The 12,776-nt window shown below is 38.6% G+C and overlaps 1 protein-coding gene across 2 annotated transcripts in view; it reads left to right on the top strand.

The window, feature by feature from the left end:
- Positions 1-12,776, top strand: part of LOC148021588 (uncharacterized) — a 106,382-nt gene that overhangs the window by 79,017 nt on the left and 14,589 nt on the right. For both annotated transcript variants that reach the window (XM_087697028.1, XM_087697029.1), the window contains exon 4: positions 5,498-5,629. In XM_087697028.1, the coding sequence (XP_087553154.1) occupies positions 5,498-5,629 (132 nt within the window). The remainder of the gene's footprint in view (positions 1-5,497; positions 5,630-12,776) is intronic.

The raw sequence follows: 12,776 nt of genomic DNA, 5'->3' as shown, positions 1-12,776 counted from the left end.
GATGATGCTACAAAATTGTCCATAGCTTGGGGAAAGATCAAAGATTCCACAGTGCTTATTTTCTTTGATCCTGAAGCTCGTGCAAACTTTATCTCACTGACATTGGTAGCTAAGTTAGGTATACGTCCCAAGGAAATGGAACCAGTTGGACAGGCTGATTTCGCATGCCCAAGACATACGGAACCTGTCACCCCCATTCTTGGCAAACTCCGTATGTACATTCAGAGCTATGTGGACACAGATGAGTTCCATATTATGCCTTTAGAGGGTTGAGATGTTCTGTTGGGTATCCCATGGTGCCACAGGAAGCACACTATCTTGGATACTTACAATAGAATGATTACTCTTGTACATAGGGGCAAGACTCATGTGTTAGATGTGAAGCTTAAAGGAGAGTCTGTCCCAATTGTTTCTGCTTCTGCAATCACTTCTGTAATGAAAAATCATATTTCTGCGTACTTGGTTTTTGCAAAGCAAGTTAATGAAGTTGACAATAATGTGTCTGTACTAGATGAAAGTAGAAGGGCTTTCTTGGATAAATTCAGTGACCGTTTCTTAGATTCGTTACCAGGAGAGTTGCCCCTTGAGAGGCTTGAAGATCATACCATAGATCTTATTACAGGGACTAGTCCGCCCAATAGGCCACTGTACAGGTTTAATGCAGTGCAATAGAAAGAGATTATGACACAGGTTAATGAGCTATTAGAGAAGGAACTAATTTAGCCCAGTAGTTCTCCGTTTTGTTCACCTATGTTGCTAGTTCAGAAAAAGGACGGCTCTTAGCGAATGTGTATAGAGCCTTGAATAAAAACACAATGAAGAATAGGTTTCCGATTTCGAGGATAGATGACATTCTTGATCGATTACAGGGAGGAGGAATGTTAGCAGTATAGATTTAAAAAGTGGGTACCATCAAATCAGAATCAAGCCAGAGGATATCCATAAGACTGCTTTTAGAACGACATTTGGTCTCTATGAATTTTTGGTCATGTTGTTTGATTGACCAATGCTTCTGCTACGTTTAACAAGATGATGGATAGAATTTTCCGCCCTTATCGAAGTTTCGTTGGCACATTCTTTAATGATATGATTATCTTTTCAGGGAATGAAGAGGAGCATAGAAAACACCTAGTTGCAGTCTTTAATGAGCTTAAGCGTAACAGATTGCTCATTAATCGTAAGAAGAGTGAATTCTTTTTAGAAGAGATTCACTTCCTTGGGCACATAGTTTCTAAAGATGGTGTGAAGATGGATCTTGCAAAGATAGAAGCAATTGTCTCTTGGCCAGACTTGAAAACCGTTCATGATGTCCGCAGTTTTCTTGGCCTATGCTCTGACTAGAGAAGATTTGTAAGACACTTTGCAGAGATTGCTTCTCCTTTACATGCGCTTGAAAAGAAGGATGTCAAATGGCAATGGACTGACAAAGAGAAATCAACATTTAGATGTTTGAAGGGGAAAATGACTACAGATCCAATACTTATTTTGCCAAATCTGTCTAAGGCATTCATAGTGCAGTGTGATGCATGTGGAAACAACATTGATGCTATATTAATGCAAAATGGCCGAGTTGTGGCATATGAGAGTAGAGTACTTTCTGTCATTGAAAGGGCTTACCAAATTAATGAGAAAGAATTATTGGCTGTGATCCATGCACTCTATAGCTAGAAGCACTATTTGCTTGGTGCCGATTTTGAATTGCAAATGGATCATCAAACACTTAGATACTTTCTCACTCAGGCTAAATTGTTAGAGAAACACATGCGTTGGGGCAAATTTTCTATCTATGTTTCATTTTCAGATAGTGCATGTGGAAGGCAAGAAGAATGTAGTTGCAGATGCTTTATCTCGCAAACCACAAGTGTCAGTTGTTTCAATTCCTTATCACCATGAATTGGATGATATGAAAGAGCAGTATGTGGATGACGAAGATTTCTCTGAAATCTATGAATAGCTGATTGATGGCCAACATCATGATCATTATGTGTTCAAAGAAGGCTTTATCATGATGCATGGAAGACTATGCGTTACAAAATAGTTAAGGCCAAAAGTTTTATTGGAAAGTCATGCTCCATCGTATGCAAGACATCGTCGTATTGATGCTACAGTCAAAGCGGTAGAGACTTTCTGCTATTGGCCAATCTTGAGATCTAATGTGGATACATATGCCAGATCTTGCCTTGTATGCCAAAAGGTCAAATTTGATAGACAGAAGACACCAGGGTTATTGCAGCCACTGCCTATTCCAGAAAGGCCATGGGAAAGTATTGCCATGGATTTCATTTTTGATCTTCCAAGAACTTCTTCAGGGAATGATGGAATCTGGACTATCATTTGCAGATTCAGCAAACATGCACATTTCATTCCTGTAAGGAAAAAAATTAAGTTAGAACACACGGTAAAGATATTTATGCAAAATATCTTCAAGTACCATGGAATGCCACGGTCAATTGTGACTGATAGAGACCCAAGAATGACTAGCTTGTTTTGGAAAGCATTATTTGAAAACATGGGCACTACGCTGAAATTTTCATCTTCTTTCCATCCACCAACTGATGGATAGTGTGAAGAAGCAAATTCGACTGTTTTAGATCTACTGAAGTGTTATGTTTCAGATCATAACACTTCTTGGGAACACTGCTTGCCATTGGTTGAGTATGCATATAATAATATAGTGCACTCATCTACTGGCAAAGCACCTTTTGAGATTGTGGAAGATGGAAAGAAATTGCCTCTCATTTTGCAGACAAAAGATAGCATCTTTGAAGCAGATTGTTATGTAAAAGATTGGGAAGAAGCATGTAAAAATATCAAGTATGCCCTAGAAAAGTTACAAGCTAAATAGAAAGGAGCTGCTGATAGTCATCGTCAGGAGCTCTTGTTCAAAAAGGATGATTGGGACTTATTGTGTTTTGAAAAGGCACGTTTGAGAAAACAAAGGGCAAGGAACGTTTGTTTCCAAAGCTGAGTATGCATTACTTCGGCCCTTTTCAAGTCTTAGAGAAGATCAATGGCGTAGCATATAGGCTGAAATTGCCAGAGAATTGGAAAATTCATAATGCATTCCATGTGAGCTTATTGAGGCCTTTTATTGGTGAAGTGTTAGAAGATATGGTTCAAGAGGAATAGCCTGAAGTAGAGGAATTAGATGAGATTCTAGTTTCTGAGTAGATCCTAACACATAAGGATAGGAAAGTGAAAGGTAGAGTTATAAGAAGATTTTTGGTGAAGTTCAAGAACTATTCACCAATGGATGCCAAATGGATGGAAGAGGTTGAATTGACAGATTCGCCTCAGTTATTGCAACTTTATCGAGAAGCTTTCTTACTGGAATCTATAGTGACTTAGAATGCTTTTTGAAGCAATGTACATTCTCTATTGTACCGTTGAATACTGCATCTCATTGAATAATGCACAATGTATAGTTTACATTTAGCATTAACATGTGTATCATTGAATGAAAGCTCAGTGCTTTGAAGTTGTATTTGTTACACTTCAGTTGAATGAATATGCATGTTGTGACACTAATAGTTCACGCATACGTGCTATAGCCCTGTGTTGCATCTAGAAACATGCATATTAGAAAGGCTCCTAGTAATCATAGTTTGATACAGGATGTAATCCTCCACCTATGTGAGACTTGAACAATGACACAAATGGTAGTGGGGAAACTCCTACCATCGCCCCGTGTCATCTGTTAGTAAGTGATATATGGGATGACACATATAATATGGAGAATCTTGCTATCATCCTGTGTCATCTGTTAGCATGTGTGGCATGCAATCGAGGTCACTTGCTTCATTCAAGAGGGGGGTATGTCACCAGGTGGTGATACTTTTTACAGTTGCTTTTCTTATTTACTTATATAAATATTTTATTTTTCTTTTCTTTTGTTTTTGTTGCTTCTTACGCTCGGAGTTCTCTTGGAATAAGCTGGGATCTTTGCATGGCCAGAAGTAACAGCCATTGGGACAAATTGGACTAATGGTTTGTCTTTGCCTTAGGACCAATTCCATATTGAATGGGCACTGAAGAATAGAATGCTAGTGGTTTGGGACTGTGTGCTTAGCCGTTGTAGATGGTATAGGACAATGAGCCTGGCCAAGACAGAAGATACACATGTGAGAATGCTCACGGAATAAAAGTCACCGTAACTGAGCCACATTACACTTTTTGATGTGGTCACAATGATAAAAGTTGCTTAAAAACAACTTGAGGAATGCAGGGGTTACCATCCCTAAAATTTAGGGAGTTACTATTTTTGGACCCCAGAATCTATTTGTGTCATTATCTTCATTTTTGCATGAGGATTAATTCTTTGGTCTATGCCGAGGTCAAATTTTGCACCAATCATGGAGAATTTTATACTAGAAGGTTTAAATGGGAAAAATATTACATGTATGCCATGTGGCACAAATTCCCAAAAGAGAGAGAGAGAGCATTAAAAAAAAACGTAATAGGCATAAGGGGAGATGGGAAAAGGAAGTTTGGAGAAGCTGAGGGCAGATTGCTGGAAGAAAATCAGCCATGGAGAGTACTTCTACGTCTCTGACTGAAGTATGGAGGTAGAGCTTGCTCCCTTTGATCAACTCTCTCTCTATTCTCAGAGGAAATGCTTTGCATGATGGGTTGATTCCATCGAAGGTACAATTCTGTGTTTTCTTTGAAAATTTGCACATGAATCATTGAGTATTGGTCATAGAAAATGCAGGACATGCTGGACAGTAAGAATAGTGAATTCAGAGATTTGCAGACTGCAAATTTGCACAAGAATCATTGAGTTTTGGTCACAGAAAATGCTTTCCTAAAAGGGATGTTGATCTGGACATGCTGTATTGTTCTTATGCAGTTGGGATTTACTTAGAAGAGATGAAAATCAACTGTTCACAGGTTATGTATTTTGGAACACTTCAATTTTGTAATTTTCCATCTTTTAATTGATAAAGAAATACAGAGAGGGGCGCTGGTCTTCAGAGCCAATCTAGTGTTGATGAGGGAGTGAGGTCTTTGCTTATGTGTGTGTGTGTAAAGACCAGGTGTTAATTGAAGGAACTACCGCTTTATGTGAGTCATAGACCGGTTTCACACTCCCTCTAACTCTTAGCTTTGCTCTGCAGCTCACCCCTTGATCTCGCACTCCATTGCACACTCTTCCCTTCATTGCAGCAGCCTCCATAATTGATTTGGCATTCGCAATCATGTCTCATAGCATGTGAATGTGACAAGGAACATTTTCTTTTGTCCATTCCTTACTGGATCCAATCTTTGTAACTTTTTATAATAGTTTTAGTTTCTACCATTTTACTATCCTTGTTTCTATGTATGAACTTTTTGTTTCGAAAAGGTTGAGGAATGGTGGAGGGGTCAGGAAGAGGGGAAATCCAATATTTTCTTGGTTTGATTTTACAAAGTCTTCTAAGGTCACACATATTTCCTTTACTATTATATTTGAATAGACTGTATTAACAGGCTGTATGTTTTCCCTATTTCTACTCAGGCACTTCAGATTGTAAGGAGTAAACTGTCAAATCTACAACAAGAAGGAAATCAGGTGAAAAAGCAGTTGAATGATGACTACGCTAAACTCAATCATGTTAAGGAGGAGATGAAGACTTCCATCAAAACAAAGGTCATTTATATATGTTTTGGCTTTCAATATGTTTTTTCTATTTGTGACTTTTACAAGCATAGTGTTGACAATTCAAGTGATACGCCATAAAGTGCAAGTTTTTCCACACATACTCTTGACATATTTGCAGATAAAATGTCCTATTGCTGAATTAAAATGCCCTATTATTCCAAAATACAAAGTGTCACTTTGATTCACTTGAGCTTCCTAGTTAATGTAGTGGATAGTCCCTTTTATTTGTAAAAGGTGTGCACTGTGCAGAGATCGCTTACATCAATGGTGGTAGGATAATCGTACAACCTCCTGCAACTGATACTCTACTCTTGTGGGATTAGGTGTTTGGTACTTGTCTTGCAATTCTCTTTTGAATACATTGCAAGCCTTGTACAATGGATATACAGCCGGGTGAGAGAGAAAAAACCTTAAAACTCCCAAAAGAGTTCAACCAGTAATCACTTGCATCTTTCTAATATAAATTTTGTCCTAATTCTTTTGTTCCAGTGCTTTATGTCCTCTTTCCATGAGAACTCCCAGCTTGATGTTTGCAATCATCCCTTTGAAAAAGAAACTTACTGATGCAGATTCGTAAGGCCAACTTTTCCTTGCTCCTTGTATGGTGCTCCCCATCAATATGGAGGTTTTGATGATGATGATGATGATGGTGTGGCATATGAGAATCATTGAGGAGTTAGTCAGACATGATCTCTGGATCTGGCAAGAGCATTGCGTAACAATTTTCTGAGGGATAAGAGGGTTCGCTCATGTATCTTTGATATGAGATCTTTTCTATGCTCAAGTATGAGGCATAAAAGTTACCTACTGTACGAAGATTGCTATGGCTGACGTCAACGTGTTTGCATAGATTGCAATTGTGTGGTCAATGGTAGAAAGCACTCTCTGATATCAGGGTAGAATGGGCACGCAATTATTTCTAGCACACTTCGATATCAGGTTAGATTGGGCATGCGATTATGAAGTGTTTTTCTTTAGTGTCGGGACTTCATATTAAAGCTCAGAAATCTACATTGCTTTCTTGTACGGAGAATGATTTGCAAGCTTTGGGTTGGCAAGGAGTTGTGATTTCTAAAGAAGATATTACTCGACAGTTGGGTTATCCTATTGGTGTGGATGTAGCTCCCCGTGCCTTGCTTGATTGGATGTCATCGTGTATTCATGATTGGTTCATGTACTGGAAATCTCAAGGCTAGCCTCTTCATGTGAGACTTAAAGTTGTTGAATGCATCATGATTAGTATGGTCTCGTTTTTTCTGCCATTACTTCCTTGGACTAAGAAGTCTCTTTTGGAACTGGTTTAGCTTATCCACTTCATGTTGTGAAAAAAGAAAGGGAATCGTTTGGGCCAGGTGTGAATTTCGTGGCAGCATGTGACTGCTCCTAAAAGGTTGGGGGGAAGCTGTATTGAATGTTAATTTGCATATGGCTGCTTTGAGACTAGCACTTTTGCAGGCACTATGTGTAGAGAGTCATCCATGGTCAGATATTCCAAAATTTTCATAGTAAAGACTTGTGGTAGCACGGTTATTCAAGTTTCTTCATGGCATGTGCTTAACTCCATGAGGCCTGTTAAGGTCTCCCAGTCTTTTCTCCTTTCTCATTTGATTGTGTCTTGGCAGGAGATGTTACGTTTTGCTGTTTGATGCCCTTCTGATCTTCGTAGGAAGGAGAATTTGCTGCAAGGAGAAGTGTTGGCTACCTCTAGGTTGTTGGATTGGCTTGATAAAGATTTGTAGCGAGATAAATTTAATCGGATGGCTCGTTTGGGGTTGCAGACAGTCGACGATGGTGTCATTTTTGGGCAGCCATGTCTTTATTCTTTCCGACGTATTTGCTAGCACTTTCGGGTGCCTGGAGGCTATCATGACATTTGGTCGTCCATATAGGATCTCTCCTTTCCCTGCTTTATAGCCATTGTCTCCCTGGCGAGATTGGATGTTTGTGCTTCTTGATGATTTCGAGAAAAGGTAAGCTAATCAGATCTATCATCAAATGGTTGAGGCCAAGATATGGGTCTCTAGAAAGACTAATTAATTATGGCATATTTGAGATAGCAAAAAGAAGTGGTAGGAAAGATTTCTCCTACTCTGGAAGTCTAAGGTTCCTTATCACCTGGTAAAGTGTTTGTGTGGAGGTTGCTTAGTGGGGGTCTTCCACCTGGGGACGTGTTGCGTGCTCGCGAGATCTCCCGTGATCGCTGTGTATTTTGCACTACATGTGATGAGACATTCCTTCATCTCTTTGTCTCTTATCCCGTTGCTTGACAGATTTGGAGTTTTGTTTTCCATGTGTGGTCCTCGGCAACTCAGGAGCGGATATCAGCTCGTTTGCGGATTATGGGAAGGATGCTTCTATGTCTGCTTTGCAATTAGATTATTCTTGCCTCTTCCATTTCCTTAGATGGACAGCTTTGTGGCATATTTGGCGTACTCGGGATGTCTTTATTTTGATTCGGCCTCAAGCATCTATGGTCATGTGACCCGTGTTTGCAGTTTAGTGTTATGGCAGATATCCTCTATGGTTTCAGGTGATCTGGTTATTCGTGACATTACTGCTCCCTGGCTGGATATTGTTCACTTTACACCAACTGTTTTTTTTGTGTGTTAGATTCTTGGTAGGCTTTCATTTGTGTCTGTTCTGTTTTTCTTAGCTGACTTGATTTTGTGATGTAAATATTACTACTCAGTTCAATTATCTTTACGAAAAAAAGAGAGAGGGTAAGAGGCTTGATCATATGAGAGAGAGAGAGAGAGAGAGAGAGAGAGAGAGAGAGAGAGAGAGAGAGGCTTTTTAGGGGAGGGAGAGAGAGGAGTGTGCTTGCATGCACACGGATGTGTGTGCGGAAGATTGATGCTTGAAAAAAAAGAGGTTGGGGGATGTGGCCAAAAGTATCATTTTTTTGTACGAAATTGTACTGATACATACCATACCATACCATACGGATCGTATCGTACTACTCATGGTGACAACTATGGGTTATGCATATTACCAACCATACTCGGATATATTGAGCCTTGCACACTATACATTGATTGTTGCATACCATAAGGAGTTGTACCATACATCACAGTATGCGGTCCTTGATCCACCATAGCATGGAAACTAGTGCCACTACCAAAGTACCCTAGCTGCCCCATAATTGCATGCATGGCTTGCTGTCCAAAAAGCATTGGATTGGCACTTTCAGGTTGGCCTTACATGAGCATCAATTGCCCCATTGGTATCATTTGCTTATGCTCACTATTCACATTTGGAACATCATATTGTTGTATTCTTGAAGATGATTTTCTCAATTTCACTTTGGTGCCGTCCTTTAAGGGGTTTAAAAAGTGCATGAATTGAGGATCATTTGCCAATTGCATAAACATTTCAGTTGTCGTCCTTAGCTGTTCTTTAAATTGGTCATTAAATTTCTCTTTTTGTTGTTGATCATCAGCTTCTAAAGGCCTAGAAGGACCCACATTTTGGTCTAAACCAACATTATCAACTTGTTGTCTATGCTGTGTGCCTTGTTCAAGATCAGACATTACATTTTTCTCAATACTTTGTGAATTTACAGATTAAGAGGCATCATCTCTGCTTGATCCCATCTCACTATCTGAGATATTCTGACCTTCAATTAGGTGCGTCAGGCCTACCAAGTCAAGGGAATTGATGGTATCGCGGTGATGGAACCATGAAACCAGTCTTTCTTCTTCGATAGGGTGGTAAAACTTCATTACAACAATTAACAAATTCAAAACGGAAATGTAGACTTAACCATACAATCTTGGAGATTGGATACTCTATTGGCCCCAAAACCAACACCCCTTCGGTATTTCTTTAACCTATATTATAATTGGATGGAGTACAACTGAGATTCCTTAATCTCCTCCGTTGATCCAAATGCCCCTTATTGCCACAAATGATCAACAAGCCTTCAAACCAATTTTCCCCTTGGTTTGCTTGGGGATTGACTTTCACCTTGCTCCTTGGAAAAACATATTTAGCCCTAAATTTGATATTGGTTGGTTGGCTTTTTGAATCTCCCTGAAATTCCTTCATTTCAGTTGTTGGAATTCAAGTCCTAGGCCCTCAATTTTGAGCATGCATCTTGAGGTGAGATAAGTTGAGAGATTGCTAGAGAATGCGAGAGAATGTTATAGAGAGAAATTTCAGAGTTTTATCACAACAAATGTCGAAAAACTGTTGCTACCCTGGTTAAACAACCATGGAAGGTGTCATCTATAGCTTAGGACCACTAAAAAGATTGCTTTTTTCTTATGTATGTTGTCATCTACACCAGAAGGTCCTTGGGTTGCTGCTACCTGCTCTTGGAGGGCTCCAAACTATTGTCGCATGTTGTAGGACTAATGGTTGTAGATTGACAGCCTCTCCTTGCTCTCTAATAGCCTCCTTATCTTTCACAATGGTTGGAATAGACTTCCACCAGTCCCTAAAAAGATTTTTTTCACTTGCATGGGTAGGTTTTGCCAAATGGTAGCCTTCTAATTTCATTTTCAACATTATCCAGCTTATTAAATATTAATTTTGATAATTAATTTAATAATTAAATTTTTAGTGTCCATAAAAATAATCCTACAAGCTAATAATTAAATTGGCTAGGCCAGTTTGTCTTTCAAGTATCCTTGAGCAATTCATTACTGATATTAGTGGTCAATAAATTGGTCTAGGTCCAAATTTAACATCGAGTATCACTTGATACTTGCCAAGCATAACTTAGTACAACTTTTACCTTTGACATCTGCTACATCCTTGGGGTCCTTGGTCTGTTACCATGAAATAACTGCCATGTGTATCACATGTGCTAAACAACCTTGCACATTTGATTAATAATTCAATTAAATGTTATCATCAAGATTAAACCATCTAAAAAATTCACGTCTCCATGAAAAATGCTATGGGTTGGCCAGTTGTAGCCCTAGATTCGGACATGGAAGTAGAAGAAGATGTGGTGGAAGAAGACATGATAACGTGCACCAATAGGATGGCTTCTCTCCACCGTGAAGTTTAGCCATGTATCAAATGCAGCAAGTATCTCCATGAAGACTTTATTGCTGTCTCTGAATCCATTAGAGTACGACACACTCTGTAGCTCATACACTCTATCCTGGTCCTTAAGACATTAGAGTTTAGGGGTTAGTGTTCCTTCATTGCATAGTATGTTTGCTGCAGGAGGATTGCATTTATTCGGATTCATTTAGCTTTTTATTCAGTGTGTCCATTATCTCTTAAGTTTCCCTAATCCTAGTGTTCTTTTATTAGTTTGTGCTATTGTTGTACGATTGTGTTTGAGTTTTTTTGTTAGGGTATTTCTCCATAGCCATCCCGTCTCTCGGTAATCTTATAGGTTTAGCTCGAAAGAGAAGGACGAGATAGCTAGGTAGCTTCATGATTCCCTAGCTAAGGGTTTAACTAAGCTGAGTAAATTTGCATGGGATGTGCCTATTGTTGTTGCTAAAAAGAATAGCAAAATGCACTTCTATGTTGATTATAAAGGTCTTAATAAGGTGACCATAAAAAACAAGTATTTGTTACCTCGGATAGATGACCTTATAGGTTGACTTTGTGGTGCATGATATTTCACCAAGATCAATCCTAGGTCTGGTTAGTATCAGATATAGATAGCTTCAGAGGATATCTCAAAAACTATATTTTAGACATGGTATTTACACTATCAATTTTTGGTCATGCCTTTTGAATTTACTTATGCTTATGTAGCTTTCCAGCAAATAATGGATAATTTGTTTCATCCATATCTTGGAAACTGGATAGTCGTTTTTTTCGACGACAGTAAGTCATTGAAAGAGCATGTCATTCATTTGCATATCATCTTACGTCTCTTAAGACGAGAGTAATTATTCACAAAACTGTCCAAGTGTGCAATTTTTCACAGAGCTGTTATATCTTGGATATGTCATCTAGATTGATAGCATCTAGATTGATCTGGGTTTGAGTAGTATTGGATTGACCTATTCTAGGGACCATAAGGCTTTTACTATATTTTTTTGGAAGTTCATAAAGAGCTATGCTCATATTGCTGAATCCTTTACATGTTTGCTTAAGGGTATCCAAGGCAATAAAAAGCATGTTAGTCCGTTAGTTGTTTGGACTAGTTAGCTTGATCAATGTTTTTAAACATTGAAATGGCTCGTTATCACTACATCGATATTGCAAATTATTGATCTCAATAAACCTTTTGAGATTCATACGGATACAAGTGATTATGATGTGGGTGTTGTTCTTTATCAGGATAGCCAACCCATTGTGTTTAATAGCAGTAAGCTCACCATTGCTCAAACATGTTGCACCACCTTAAAGAAGGAATCGTTGGCGATCGTCCTTACTCTTAAAATATGACATCATTCTTTATACGATGCTCGGTTCATTATTTAGATTGACCATCATTCGTTAAAATACCTCTTTAATCAACTCGATCTCCATGGCCACAAGGCGAGATAGGTGGATCTTATGTAGGAATTTGACTTCGAGATTCATTATAGAAAGAGTATAACTAATATGGTTGCCGATGTCCTTAGTCAAAATCTAGATTCCCAAACTTAATGTCTTATCCTTCTTTAAAATGTTGATTTTTATCTTTCTCTCAAAGAGCGTTGTCAAAATGATCTTTACTTTGGTAAGATCTAGCAACTATGGAGGATATGCTATATGCATATGTCTTCCATAGATAGTTTGATTGGGAATGTTACCTTCCTTAAATTGAGTTTGCTTATAATAGAATTGAGCATTCAGCTCTCTTGGTTATAGTCCGTTTATGCTTATGTACAATTATGAGCTAAAACCATTGATTGCCATCGTGCTCAAGGGGGTGAAAATGCAATCCGTTTTGCACAATATATAGGATATGTTTACGATTGCTAGGAAAAGTACTAAAATGGCCTAGGATTGTGTCATGTTTTATGCCAACCAAAATTGTACTCCTTGAGAGGTCCAAGAGTTCTCAAGGGGGTGAAAATGCAGTCCGTTTTGCACGATATACAGGATACGTTTACGATTGCTAGGGAAAGTATTAAAATGGCCTAGGATCGTGTCATGTTTTATGCTAACCAACATTGTACTCCTTGAGAGCTCCAAGAGATCATGTGGGTTTTTCTTAAAGTTTCAAAGGACT

Source organism: Lygodium microphyllum, chromosome 17 (genome assembly GCF_053477565.2).
Source record: "Lygodium microphyllum isolate KBCC chromosome 17, Lygodium_microphyllum_v1.1.10, whole genome shotgun sequence".
In the NCBI taxonomy this organism is placed as follows: Eukaryota; Viridiplantae; Streptophyta; class Polypodiopsida; order Schizaeales; family Lygodiaceae; genus Lygodium; species Lygodium microphyllum.
This window is presented reverse-complemented; position numbering and strand designations above follow the sequence as displayed.